We start from the raw sequence: 15,227 nt of genomic DNA, 5'->3' as shown, positions 1-15,227 counted from the left end.
ATTTCATCTAAGTCTTCAAATTCACTGGCAAAAAGCTATCCGTAAGATCCTTTAAAAAAAAAAAAAAAAAACCCTACCGTAGCTGCACCCCTTTCACATCTCTGAGACCTCTGCTGTGCGCCATCTTTGTTTTCCTCATCAGTCTTCCCAGTTTTGACTTCCAGTCTTTTCAAAGAACCTACTTTTCATTTTATTGGTCCTCTCCCCTGCATGTTTTCTGTTTGCTTTCTGCTCTATCTTGGTTACTTTCTTCTCTCACGGAATTTACTAGACATATATTTTTACCTAATCCAGTAGGCAGGTAACTCACCAGTGTTCAGGCTTTATTTAGTATAAGCATTTAAAGCAATGGCCCTCCTTGGGGCGCCTGGATGGCTCAGTTAAGCATCCGACTCTTGGTTTCGGCTCAGATCATAATATCAGGGTCGTGAGACTGAGCCCCATGTTGGGCTCCACACTCAGCACAGAGTCTGCTTGAGATTCCCTCTCCCTCTGCCCCTCCCCCCACTCATGCTCGCACTCTCTCCAAAATAAAATCTAAAAAAAAAAAAAAAAAAAGCTATGACCCTCCTTCCAAATCCCCCATCAGCTGCATCCCACAAGTTCTGATTCACATTAAAGTCTTTCTTGATCCCTGAGTCACTAGGAAGTGTTTAACTTCTAAATATCTGAGTGATGGCCATCACTGCTGGTCAGGACCCGCTCTCTCCTCCTTCCTAAGAGCATCATGGTGAGGAACAATGAGATAACACACCCGGTTCACAAAAACTACCTTTTCCAGTCTGTCTTGCAGATAGGCATGGCCATGCGATGAAGGTCCGGTCAGTGAGCGAGGAGGGTATCCCGTTGGGGCTTCTAGGAAAGTTCCACAGAAGGAGGATACCGTTGGCAGGGACACCTTTGCCTGGCCCCCTCTTCCTGCCTTAAACGCCATTGTGATGGCAGTGGCCCTGTAATCATCCTGCACTGGAGGGGACCTTCTGGACTGCAGGCATGAACTAGAATGGGTGCGCTAAACGTGGAAGAGCTGTGGGTCTCTGATGACCTGGAAAGCCACCCTGTTGGCCCTGAACCTACCACCGCCGTAGCGTGAAAGAAACCTGTCCTGGGCTCAGCTGGTTACCTGGCCAAATACAGTTCCTAACGGACACAGAGGCTTCTAAGATACCACCGGGTGTTGGTTTTTTTGACCAGAGAGTAGTCACACATATGAAAGCATTTATAACTTAGACCAATAATAAAATGAACACTGCTTCATCCACCATCTAACTTGAAAAAGGTAGAACATTTCTAGGCTCCCTGTCCTCTCCCCACCTCTCATCTCACCAAAGGCAAGCACTACTCTGGATTCTGTGATTAACATTCCCTTATTCTTAATTTATGGTCAGACCACACATTTTTGTAACCCTCAGTTATACAGCTCTAATTATTTGTATCACACTATTTTTCTGCAGTTTTCTTTTTTCCTAAATGTGATGAGATACCTCTATGTTGATGCACGTAGCTATGGTGCACTTAACCCCACAGCTCTACACTGTACATTGCATGAAGCCACCACTATCCATTCCCCGTTTATGGGTTTGTGGGTCATTTCAAGCTTTAAACTATTACAAAACGCTACTACCAACTCTCCCGTACTCCTCTCCTGGTGATCCACGGGACAGAGTCTCTAGGAGAGTGCTTCCCGACTCTTCTGACACCATGGCATATACAGAAATACACATGTACACTGGAGGACAACTGGAGGGGTGTAGCGTTCTGGATGCAGCTGCAGAGGGGGCCCACAGACAGGCACCTTGAAGCACATCAATGGTCCACAGCCCAGGGGCAGAGGCACGTGCGAGCAGGCCAATGGTGCTAGGGAAGTCCAAGCTGTCTCCTGAGGGCTACAGAGCACTTCCCACTTTCACAGACCCTGTGCTAGAGCTCCCACGGCTCCCCGTACTCCACAAGCGCGGATGTTGCTAGACTGACATTCTGTAAGACAGATTTCTATGCTCTTAATTTGTGTTTCCTCACTGCTAATGAGATGGGGCACCTTTCTGTGCTTACTGTCTATTCCTAGCTCCTCTTCTGAGACTCCTATGCACTTCTTTTGCCGTGTTTGATTGGTAGTTTGATCTTGAACAGACTGTTTTTGGCATCCTTGTTATATTCCGGATAGTAATCGTTTGTCAGTTTTATGTACTCTAAAATCTCCCTGCTTGAGCTTGCTTTTCACTTTTCACTGTTCATTATTTAATACAATTAAGAGATTCAGTTCATCAGTCTTTAATGGTTTGAGCCATTTTTTGTGTGTCTTCTTCAGGAAATTCTTCTCTATGCTATTTGTTATTGAATAAAAGAAAACCTATTTCATAATCAGAAATATGCTCTATGAATCAGATATTCTGCAATTTGCTGAGTCTTACTATCTGATCAAGCAGGAGGCTAATTTTTGCACATGCCCAGTGCTTATTTGAGAATGATATACACTTCCCAGTTGTTGGGTGGAAGGTACCATCATAAATGTCCAGTAGATCAGGGGTGACGAACGCCAGCGGGGGGGATGGGTAACAAATCCAGCCCTGGCCATCTGTTTACTATCGTCTCTGGCTGCTCGCAGTCCACAAAGGCAGAGTTAAGTAGTTGAGACAGAGACCATATGGCCTTACAAAGCTGAAAATATTTACTATCTAGCCCGTTATAGGAAAAGCTTGCCAACCTCTGTTGTGTTCAACACTTTTTTTTTTCTTTTTTTCTTGGTCTGCTTGATATTGTTAATGAAAGAGCTGCTTTAAAATCTTCTGTGACAATGACACTTCGGCAATTTCTGCTCATCTTTGCTTGTTATGTTACTCTATGTTGAGGCTAATTTATTAGGTGCAAATAAGTTTTAAATTGTTCCATTTTCATGGTACATTATTTATTCTATCATTACAGCAGTGGTCACTCTGGTCACTGGCTGTTATTTCTGCTCTGAAATCTGCCTGGATGATATCGTCACTCTAGCAGTCTCTTTTCCTTAGCATGTATTTTTTCCATTCTTTCCATCTTACGTTTTGGATGCGTCTCTCGTAAATAGCATAGAGCTGCACTCGGTTTTTCCGTGGAATCTGACACTTTTCAGTCAGGAAGTCTGGTCCATTTGTTATATATAGTGACGTATATTTGGTTTCATTTCTACCATCTTAGACTGCATTTTCTTTTTACCTGTTTTTTTTTCCTATGCTCCCCCCTTTTTTCCCACCTTCTTTTGATTTTTTTTCACTCCATTTTTTTTTTACCTTCTTGAAGTTTTAACCTTTCCACATGTCCCAACATAACAGGAATTCTAGACTTAATAAAGTCAAAAATTTCATCAGTGCCTTTATCCTCCTCTGCAACAATGTAAGAGCATCTGACCTCTCTTTTTTAAATTTATTTGAGAGAGAAATGGAGCAGAGGGAGGGGCAGAGGGAGAAGGAGAAGCAGACTCCCTGATGAGCAGGGAGCCGGACATGGGGCTCGATTCCGGGATCATGACCTGAGCCTAAGGCAGACACTTAACCAACTGAGCCACCCAGGCGTCCCGAGCATCTGAACTCCTATTGTCAGATTTAAACCCCTTTGTTTGCTTCTTTATTTTTATTGTGTTTTCAATGGAGAAATACATCATCTGTTTTCAAAATAGCGCTTGAAAAATACAAGGGGAACAGGTTTTATAAAACAAAGCCAACTCCAGCCATGAGACACTATGTACATCATGTGAAAAAACTAGTCTGATATTCAGTTAATGAAAACTAGAAAGCCCCAAGTTTCCAGCTTGGTTAAACAAGTATAGTTACATGAAACACTTAATAAACTAATTTTCCCCCAATGTTGTAAACAAAATGACAAGACTATGTTTGTGCCGGGCAATTCCAGCCGGACCCCACAGCCATCTGAAATACACAGCTCCTGTGCACACTTCACCTGACTTACTGCGGTGGAAGGGCAAGGTGACTGCACAGGGCAAAGATGTGGGCAACACGAACACTGTGTAGTCAACATCACAAAGTAGGGGTGAAAAGAAAGCCTCAATTACTGCAGAGCCTAAAAGGAAGAAGACTATATTCCAACTTCGGAAAGTTAATCCAGAAGGACGGGGAAAGGGTTTAAGAAATTATAGTTTCACATGAAAAATGCACACGTGGTAGAAAGGAACACAGTTGGAGGAGGGTAGGAATCAGGACCAGGCTAACTGGAAAAACTGTCAGGCTTTCTGTGTCCAAATTAAGACAGACCGAGTTTCCATTCCTCTATATCTGTTTGCCATTCACGTTTCCTAAACGTGGATGTCCTGCCACTTAGTTATGAGTGGTCTTTTTTTTTTTTTAATTTAAAGGAAGGAATTCCTAATCTCTTATAGGATAAAACAAAAACAGGAAGCTGACTAGATATCAAGTACTTGCTAGAAACTATTTTGTATGTTTCTACGTATAAAATTTACTGATAAATTTTAGAGAGTCCTTTAAAAATAAAAATCGTTTAAATATTTTGGAGAAAATGCCTTTTTGCTTACATGTTTAAGTTGGAAATTAACTTTGCCATAAGCAGATACTCTGTGGAGCATACAAAATTTCTCATACGTGTAGCTCAAACAGCATCCAAGACCGATGACTGTTTTCCAATTCATTACTTTCGGGAAAGCTTTACTGAAATATTAGCCATGGAACCAAAATCCAGTGTTTTGTACCATGTGGCCATAGGATTGTGGGTTTCACATCATGGTTAAGAATACACTAGCATTCTGGGTTTTTTGAAAGAATCTACATACAAGCATACCTTGTACATACAAGCAAAGCGGGGAGCAAAAAGCTTTTTTGTTTTAGGACAAATGCTTAAGGACAAGAGAATATGGAGCTTTGTGAGCTCTGAGACGGTATTTGCTGTTTGACTGCTGATCGTATGCACTCTAAAACAGTTCCACAGATAAAACTAACATATTATTTCTTGACTGTGTCCCAGCAAAACCAAAGACTAACTAATTACTGTTTCAATGTCAAATATATACCCTATGAGCTGACATTTTAAAGGGTTATAGCTACCTCATGGGGACTGAGCTAGATGGGACTTTTATGCTTTTTCTGAAGTTTATACACACTGCACAATGGCATCCAGTTTGACAATTAATAATGAAGAAAACTCCTCAGGAAAAAACTAAAATTCATCAAGCTGAAAAGCTTAAAATTAGTTCTACTTTCTAATAAAAATATACATAAAGTGCATCATCAGTAGAAGGAATTCTGATACCAGTTTGTATTGCAAATTTTCCCCAACAATGCATCAAACATAAATCCAGTCCAGATGTCAGGCATGGGTACAAATATAGCTGGAGGGTTTTTTTTCTCTTGTTTTTCTCTTTATGGGCAGTAGTCCTTTAAAATAGTTACTATAACTGCAGCTGACGCATTTATAATAGTACTTCTAGCATCATATACTAACCTGGACTTCTGATCAAGATTAGCCAAAGTAAAGGAAGTTACCAAATAAGGCTAAATCTAGTTTGAGTCAAATCTAGTTTGGTACCCTTCATTCTCCTCCTTTAGCAGTTGAAGACAACAGGTTGAGCTGGCAGATATAGTTTATGGACCCTTGAGGTTGTTTTTCAGTTCAATCTGTCCTACTGAATTCCTGGGAACAGGAACAGGATTTGCACGGAGAGCCGGGATATTAGAAAGTTCTGTACTGGATGTCTGCCACGAGGCCAGCCACTGTCTGAATAGTTTCTAATGGAGTTGTCTTGTCTCTTTATGAGATTGTTCCTCTTCTTTGAGTTTCCTTGGTCCTTCATGAGGTGAGAACGTCTGCTAGACTCCCACTATAGGATTCGCTATGTTTGTTGCAGTGCTCCCTGAAGGCCTGGGTGGATGGTTTACCAGATGTGTTGAAGAAACAACTCTGGCAACTGTGGCCTTTGGTGGTGGAAGAAGGGCTGGCTGTGCGGCAGTCTGAGGAAGGCTTTCGCTCAATGCACCCCCTAAGCTTTCACTGGGATTCACTTGTTGCAAGGAAACCTCAGTCACTTGTACGGCGGTCACTGATGCTGCCATTGCAGTGGGAGCAGGACTATTTCTGCCCTGAGAGCTGCCAGTCACTGGGCCGGTCTTCACAGTGCTAGCAGGTGAAGGCACAGACATGCTGTCCTCAGCGTCCACAGACAAGTCAAGGCTGCTGTCACTCAAAGCTGTTAAAGTGACACCTTCCGTTGAATGTGTTTTCCGCTTCTGAAGCACGTGATTAGGCAATAGTTGATGAAGTTCCTTTCTTCTTAAATGCATTGCAGCAATTTTCATATCCATCTCAAACATCTTGCTATTTATTGCTTGCCTGTAAACCGTATCTGTGAAAGACTGGATATCATAGGTGAGATCAATACTGAGAACGTCAGAGTTTTCTGGCTTTTTTAACACTAACCCAATCATCCACATCGTACGAAATTCTTCCTTGTCAGGATTTTCTTTAGGTGCTGGAAATGACTGAGGATTCACATGCGCCAGAGTAATAAATTCATTCTTCTCCAAGCTTCCAACCAGGATTCGGATTTTTGATTCCACCAAGCCCACCCATTCTAGATGTTGTTTTTCTGTTGGTGCACTTGCTAGAAGTACGATATAATGCTTGTACTTTTGAAAGAAGCTTGGAGCTTCAAAAAGTTTGGACCACTCTGCCTTACTCAGCAAAATTTCATGTGTGATAGCAAGCCCTTGTTTAAACTCCTCAATCATGACCATCCTTGTTGAAACAGACACATTGTATGTGGAGTTCTGCTGTGGGTACGCTGGTGTGATTATGGGCATAAGATGGTACCTATCACTGGGATTTACTCTTGGGTCCCATACGGGCAAATTAAGATTCCGCTCTTCAGGCTCTTTCAGTAGCACTGGATTTGGCCATTCCCATTCGGAAAATACCAAGAAAAACTTACGTACAAGAGTTGATGCTATTGCATTTGGGTAGAGCTGGCAAGTTCTTGCTACTAGCATCGCCCAGGAAACACCTCCTAGGAAGCCTAATATATTGGAATAGATATTGTGGCATTTAGCCCATAGTTTGATGGCTCTCAGAGTTAACCTGAAGTTGTCAATGTTTGGTACTAGATGTAAAATTTCATCTGTCACCCGGCAACCGTTTAGGCTTCTTATGCATCTAATATCTAAATTTTTAAGCAGACTGTCATCTCTTAGGTCCAAATCTTCTGGAATAGTCTGCAGTGCCAATCTTGCAAACAAAATATCAATCTCTATACCATCAAAACACAGTTTAATAACTGGTACAAATGCCTCCTCAACAGCCCTTAAATCTTTTACTTCTTCGTGTAGTTTCAATTTGTCATAGAACGAGGTGAAAAAGTCGCTTCGATCAACATGTCTCGGCGCAACGCACAACGCATCAATATCAGCACCTTTCGTATGTACTCCTAATCTGTAAGAGCCAAATGTAAAGATTTTCCCTCCAACATTTTCAATTACAGCTTGTGGAAGGCTCTTGCTTGCACTGATTTCTCGTATCCATTCCTTTACCAGATTATTTAATTTTTCCAAAATTAAAATCCTGCGCTGCAGTTCCTCTTCCTCTTCAAAAACCCCAAAGGGCTTCAGGGTTTCAATTAACTTCTGGGTAAGTATGCAGTCAGTCTCCTTGGGGGGTGCTAGGCTGATGGGGGAGGAGATGCCATAGTGCTTGGGCGGCGGCGGCGTCTGTTGTGATCCCGGGGTTGTCACCGGAAACGGCATCATCTCTAGCGCCGGCCCTGCCACGCCACGTCCCCCGCCACCGCGACCTCCACGGCCGCTGCCCGGGTCATGATCCGCTGAGGCGGGAGGGGCGGGGCTCCTACCAGCCCAGGTCCAACCCGCTCCCGCTCCACTCCCGCCGCTTCAAGCGCCTCTCTGCTGTCCCCTCGGCCCAAACATGGCGCCCGGGCCCTCAGAGCGGCGTTCTAGAACGGCCACGCACGCCACGTATGCCACGGCGCCTGCGCACCGCGCGGAGCCTCACGGGAGTTGTAGTTTCCGAGGTTCTGCCGCAGGACCGAGGCAGGTGCAGGTGGTCAGGCGTACGCCTTGTTTTCGGCCTCACCAGTACTGTTTACACACACCTACCGTCTAGTCCCTTGATCACCATTTTTTCTTATACCTCGGATCTGCTTCGTCTCCAGGGGCAGCTTCGGGTGGCCTTCACCCTAAGGCGTGTCCTTCAGAAACCCCTCACAGTGAATGGCCTCCCGTTGCGTCCTCTGTGGCCCAGTGCCTGGCTGGTGGTTTAGCTGGGTCTGCAACTCTGGGCTGGCAGTTCTGTTCTTTCCAGCTGGAAAGTTCTATCTGCCGCCTCTGGTTTCCACAGTTTCTGTTGACAAGTCTGCAGTCTGGCTGACCTGTTCACCTGTCTGTTCCTTCTGGCAGTGGTAAAAATCTTCCCTGCCCTGTGTCCTGCAGTACCGCTGCTAGGTGTCAAGGGGCTGACTTTCCATTTACCTTATACCGTGATTTCTGAATCTAAGATTCGTGCTTTTCGTTCCATGAGCCCCGGAAGCAGTTCGGGCACGTCCTTGGAGTACGCTGTGCACACCACGTGATAGACTCTCTCACTGGGTTCTCCATGTCTCACCTCCTGTTTCTTCCTGGGTGATGCCACACCTACCTCTCAGTTCTCCAATCCTCTCTTCAGTTGTTGTCAGTCTGCTGTTTAAAACGTCACTGAAGCAGCCATTTAAATACTTACATTTTTAATTATAAGAAGCATTATCTTGTTCTTTTCCAAATCTTCCCTGCCTCTTTGGAAGACATTCTATTATTTCCTGTTTTCTTTCTACCTTTTATTCAGTAAATATTTTAAACTTACTTAACATTCTATAACTAATGGCTCCAATTCTTGCTATTCTTGAGAATCTGACTCTAGCTTGTTTTCTACTGACTCAGGCATCACTTCATGGGTCTTGTAATTTTGGGATTGTGAGCTCATCACTGGTGAGGTTTGGGATGACTGTGTGGCTGTTCTTCCAGAGAGGAATTGCTTTGTTTCTATCAGATGTCCTGTACACTATCAAATTATACACCGTAATTTAATTTAGTTCCTTTTCCAGGGACTGGCCCAATGACCTTAGTGTGATTCTGAACCCCAAACATATGTGAAAGGAAGAGTGGTTTTTGATTCTGGGGAAGAGTTTTCCCCACCCAGAGCCCAGATCGAGAAAGAGAACTCTTTGTCACCTCCTTTCACCAGGTGTCGGATTCTTCCTCTTCCATCTTTTCATTCAGTGTGTCACCCTTCAAGGGTTGCAACCATATCCAGGGGTTTCAATTCCAACTCCCTGCCTCTTTAGGTCCTGAAGCTCTAGGACTCTCTTGGGCAGCTGCTAAAGTTTCTTGATAACAAAGACTGGCAAATGCCTCCAGAGCAATTATAGCTTACAGAATCAGCTAAGATTCTGAGGTTTCAAAGTACCTCTTTTTGGTTTTTTTCACTCCTGAGGATTTACTTTATTTTCTTGGGTACTCAGCTCTGCATCTTAAAGGAGATTTTTTTACATTTCAACCAACACTTCTACCAGGTACTTTTATATAAAAAGATTTTCTAGGATAAGTAATCCCACATATTCCAAGAAATATAAGTACCTATTTTTCAACCCATTTCAATATAGTTTGCATGCTCGACATTCCAGCAACACAGCTATCAGTAAGGTCTTTGGTGACTTCCATGTTGCTTAATCCAATGGATCCAATTGTCTACATCTTTTTTGACCTTTGGTAGCCTCTTCTTGGCCTCCACGGCACCACACTCTTTGTGCTGTCTTGTACATCTTGGGCCCCCCTCAGACTAATTTTTTGACTGCTCCTCCATTACGTAGCCTCTAAAGTTGGTGTTTCTCTAGTTTCCATATTAAACTCTCATTTCTCCTTATCATATGTACATTCACTACCTAGATCTCAACTTTCTCAGCTTTAAATATCACCTATTTACAGCTTAATTTAAGCTTTTGTAACACTTTTTAAAAGATTTTATTTATTTATTTATTTATTTAAGGGGGGGGGCGGGGAGAGGGACAGAAGGAAAGGTAAAGAATCCCAAACAGACTCCACCTGAGCACAGAGAGAGCCCGACATAGGGCTTGATCTCACAACCCTGAGATCATGACCCAAGCCAAAACCAAGAGTCGGACACTTAACCGACTGGGCTCCCCAGGAGCCCCATAACAGACTGTCTTCTAAGCTCCAGATCCATATTATTTGACTTCCTATCTTCCACCTCCATTGAATATCTGAAACTTAACCTAAAGAGAGCTCTTACTCTTCCCTCCATAATTTGTTTCTCTCCCAGTAGTCACCATTTTAGTAAATGCCATCTCCATCCACCCCAACTGCGCACACCAGAAACCTGGGAGTCATTCTCAACACCTCCCTCTTTCTCATACTCAACATCTAGTTCATTTACGAATATTGTTGATTCTGCCTCCAGAATATATTTGGGATTCATACACTCCTTCTACCTATTCCCTCATAACTCTACTTGAGGTTACCATCAACTCTCAAATAGATTCCTATAATAACCTAATTAATCGCCTATTACTGACCTTTTCAAGTATTTTCTACTAGGAATCAGAGTGGTCTTTTAACCCCTTCAGTGGCCTCCCATCATACTTAGCCTAAAATCTAAAATATCTAACAACCCAGGCTGGTCTTCCCCTGACTCTCTCTCCAGCCTCAATGCCCACAGCTTTCCCCATGCTCCAGCCACATGGCCTTCTTCCAATGCCTTCCATTTGCTTCACTGTCTCTCATCCTCGAGTCTGTATGTAATGCTCTGTCCTCTACCCGGAAAGCTCTTCTGGCTCCACCAGGTGTCCACTACTCTTCACCTGGTTAACGTGTTGTCCTGCTTGAGATTGGCTTAAAATTTATCTCCTCAGAGACAATTTCCCTAATCTTTATGCTAAATTAGCACATCTGCTTTTCTTCCAGAGCACTTACCGCAATTTGTAATAGATGTTTTCTATGTGATTCTTTGCCTTTACTTCCCACTAGACTCTTAGCTCCATAAGCACACGATCTATCTGTCAACCGCCATATATATACACACACATCTCGTCAAGCACCAACAGGGTAGCACTCAGTGATGTTTGCTGACGAATGAATGAGCACAACAAAAGAAAATTCTTTCTCCTCTGAGTCCCTGGTAATCAATATCCAGAAGACTCATTTCTTGAATTTTGATTAGGTAGAGGTCAGTTTCAAATCTACACATTGTAACCTTCAGGAAATCTTTTCGTGACTCAGTTCACAGCTACTCATACCAGTTGGCTACAGGGAGTTTCTTTGGCTGCATGACTCTAGTACCCCACTACACGACAGCACCTTTTGATCTGAAAGCGTTTCCAGGGGAGATTTTCATGGGTTGGGGGCTCCTACTCAGTGCCCAAGGATGTGGAAGAGCCCCCAAGAAAGCACACCATTGTCATAGCAGCCTTTCAGGAGAAGCTGCTGTCCAGCAGTGCTTACTAGGAAACAAAGTGGACATATCTACAAGCCAGAAATTCCATTTCTGGGAGAATACCCTCAGAGAACTCTGCACAGACCCTCAAGAGGGCGGGATGCCATTGTTTGTAGTAGGACAAAGCTGGATGCAACCTGAGTGCCCGTGACCGGGGGAATGGATAATGCGGTGTATGTCTATGATGGAGAACTATGCCTCTGTCAAAAGCAATGAGTTGAAGTTTACCGCACGACAGGTAGATCTTAATCTTATTATGTAGTGTCCTTAGTTGAACAGGAAGTTTAAACTTAAATATAGTCAAATCCATCTACCTTTTCCCCTTATGGTTTGTGCTTTTTAAGCCTTCTTATGAAATATTTATTTCTCTTAGCTGATGCCAATGATCCTAACACTGTTTACAAAATCCTTTCCCCACTATCTGTGATGCAATCTACACTGCACCAAATTCCCATTGGGTCAGTCAACATAGGTCTGCCTCTGCCTTCTCTATTCTGTTCCCTCCATCTGCTTGGAGGTTCCTGCCCCCAAACCACATGCCTTAATTACCATGGTTTTAAAACATGTCTCAACATCCCCAAAGGCAAGAGAAACAAAAGATAAAATGAATTTATGGGACTTCATCAAGATTAAAAGTTTCTGCACATCCAAGGAAACAGTCAGAAAAACTAAGAGGCAGCCCACGGAATGGGAGAATATATTTGCAAATGACACTACAGATAAAGGACTGGTATCCAAGATCTACAAAGAACTTCTCAAACTCAATACACGAGAAACAAATAAACAAATCAAAAAATGGGCAGAAGATATGAACAGACACTTTTCCAATGAAGACATACAAATGGCTAACAGACACATGAAAAAATGTTCAAAATCATTAGCCATCAAGGAAATTCAAATCAAAACCACACTGAGATACCACCTTACGCCAGTTAGAATGGCAAAAATAGACAAGGCAAGAAACAACAATTGTTGGAGAGGATGTGGAGAAAGGGGATCCCTCCTACATTGTTGGTGGGAATGCAAGTTGGTACAGCCACTCTGGAAAACAGTGTGGAGGTCCCTTAAAAAGTTAAAAATTGAGCTACCCTATGATCCAGCCATTGCACTACTGGGTATTTACCCCAAAGATACAGACGTAGTGAAGAGAAGGGCCATATGCACCCCAATGTTCATAGCAGCAATGTCCACAATAGCTAAATCGTGGAAGGAGCCGAGATGCCCTTCAACAGATGACTGGATTAAGAAGTTGTGGTCCATATATACAATGGAATATTACTCAGCTATCAGAAAGAACGAGTTCTCAACATTTGCTACAACATGGACGGCACTGGAGGAGATAATGCTAAGTGAAATAAGTCAAGCAGAGAAAGACAACTATCATATGATTTCTCTCATCTATGGAACATAAGAACTAGGATGATCAGTAGGGGAAGAAAGGGATAAAGAAAGGGGGGTAATCAGAAGGGGGAATGAAACATGAGAGACTATGGACTATGAGAAACAAACTGAGGACTTCAGAGGGGAGGGGGGTGGGGGAATGGGATAGACCGGTGATGGGTAGTAAGGAGGGCACGTATTGCATGGTGCACTGGGTGTTATACGCAACTAATGAATCATCGAGCCTTACATCGGAAACCGGGGATGTACTGTATGGTGACTAACATAATATAATAAAAAATCATTAAAAAAAATAATAAATAAAATAAAACATGTCTCAGAATTAAGGAGGTCAATCTCCCCTACCCCTGCTCATCTTGTTCAAACCTATCTTGGGCATCTGAGAACCAGGATCCTTTCCCCAAACTGGACTCCGTCTGTGCGAGGACAGCACAGCAAAGAAGGTGGCCTTGGGCCTCACTTACTGCTTTCACTCTGTACCCATGTGAACATGTGTTCAACATCTCCGGAAACGTTTCTGCCACTTCAACCATCAGAAGGAAAAAAAAAAGATAGTTGTCTAGCATTCTCGGTTTATCTGAGTATATTATCTAAAACCAGTAAGAGACACTATTCTATATGAATCAAACAGATCCCCCAAAATCTTTCCCCAGAATTATAAGTCATTTTTGGGAACCAACAGATACCAACCTGCTTTAAATGTTAATAAAACATAGTTGTTAATATGCTAATACTTCTTGGAAATGCCTCACATGGTTAACTGGACCATGTGTTGTCTCTCTTTCCATTTAACCAAATTCAAACTTTTGCTTTTATGTCTACCTGTTTGAAGACAACTTTAAAGAGGCTGGTTCATTTTGTGGTAACTTGGTACAACACAGAAGACATCGAGAACCAGGAGGATGTATTGTACTAGTTAGAAAGCAAATCCTGGCTAATGGATTTTTTTTAAAATATACTTCTTCCAGAATTTTAAAATCAATTTCAGTAAAACTATAAAGAGGTTTCAGAAAATATGAGGTAAGTGCCATTTCGTTGCTAGAATCACTAGTTACTCATGACAACTAATTAACATCCATTCTCACACTGTGAGCATCTCAACTGGGAGCCAAATGTGAAGAAAGACGAGGGACCAAGGATGTCTGGTATTCCTGCTTATCTCCTCAACCCAACGCCTAAGCCCTTCCGGCTCCAGCATCCCGGGAGAGCCTGCATCCCCGCAGGCGTGCACTTCCCGCACCGGCTAACTTCCTCCCCTGCAATGTCCACACTGGCCATACCTTAGCCAATTCCTCTTATAGTTTACACCTTGCCAACATTTTACACCTGTTCTGACCCACCCCACCCCACCCCCCCGGCGTGTGTTCTGCAGTAAGCTTTGAAGGCTCCTTATATAATGTGGCTGGAAGTCCCCAGGGAGGCAGGGTGCTGCTGGCCAGGCCCCAGGTGGGCGCCACCCAGCTTGGGGGAACAGGGCAGTCAAGCTTCCTCCAATGCTGCACTTCTACGTGAAACTGAAGGCTGTGAATTTTTTAAAAATCTACACAGTGAATTAAAGGATGAGACGGGCTGCGAGCAAGTTACCATTCGACTTTACGTTCTCTTTGAATTAAAAATCCTCAAAAATGTCTTTTAAGCTCAATTACTTTAGACTGATGAGAAAAGATAGCGGTTGTCTTGCCTTTCACCAAACCACATAAAACTCTGCCCACAATGATGCTATCCCTGTGAATATGCTCGAAGGAGTCTCACTCAAGACTCACAAGGCACTTACGCCTAAAAAAGAGAAGAAAATCCAGATCGCCTCCTTCATTCTGAGAGAAGTTATTTAGGATCAGATTCATTGCAGAAGGAAAACGTCAAAAGCACCGGGAGATTGGGGGACATGTGAGGACAGGAGTCATGGTGCACAACCAGGGAGTGGAGACAGCAGAGGGCTCCTCTGCAGCCTCGACATTTCCGTCACTGGGTGGCCAGCCTCCATCTGCCCACCCGTGGACAGAAAGGTGGAAGGAACCACACACCAAAGTCAGACGCTCAGAGACAACATATCTGCCACCACTGGCCACTCGCACTGGGCCTGAAGGGGGGGGGGGGGCTGGCAGGTTGTACTGTCAGGTGCCCAAGGGGCACATTCCTCGTCATTCAAGCCACAGCTTGCACTAGGGACTGTCACCCCATCAGCACACCACCCTCTCTCCTCCCCGTCCCCATCCCCATCCCCCAGCAAAGAAAACAGATTCCAACTCTGGAGGCTTCGATGCATACAAGAAGTGGGACTTAGAGAGGAGCTTGCTCTCCTTACGTGCATCAGTCCTTCGAGAGGCACTTAACGA

The 15,227-nt window shown here is 43.5% G+C and overlaps 2 protein-coding genes across 2 annotated transcripts in view; both read right to left on the bottom strand.

The window, feature by feature from the left end:
- RADIL (Rap associating with DIL domain) overlaps positions 1-15,227 on the bottom strand; it is a 64,032-nt gene that overhangs the window by 40,626 nt on the left and 8,179 nt on the right. The window lies entirely within an intron of this gene.
- PAPOLB (poly(A) polymerase beta) lies at positions 1,472-14,189 on the bottom strand. The gene has a single exon (XM_026516346.4). It carries the CDS (start codon positions 7,737-7,739, stop codon positions 5,811-5,813), a length of 1,929 nt encoding a protein of 642 aa, XP_026372131.1. The 5' UTR covers positions 7,740-14,189; the 3' UTR covers positions 1,472-5,810.

The sequence above is a fragment of the Ursus arctos genome, unplaced genomic scaffold (assembly GCF_023065955.2).
Source record: "Ursus arctos isolate Adak ecotype North America unplaced genomic scaffold, UrsArc2.0 scaffold_2, whole genome shotgun sequence".
In the NCBI taxonomy this organism is placed as follows: domain Eukaryota; kingdom Metazoa; phylum Chordata; class Mammalia; order Carnivora; family Ursidae; genus Ursus; species Ursus arctos.
This window is presented reverse-complemented; position numbering and strand designations above follow the sequence as displayed.

Bases quoted from the DNA above. Each gene is read 5' to 3' on its own strand.
- PAPOLB (XM_026516346.4), bottom strand. From the start codon at position 7,739: ATGATGCCGTTTCCGGTGACAACCCCGGGATCACAACAGACGCCGCCG.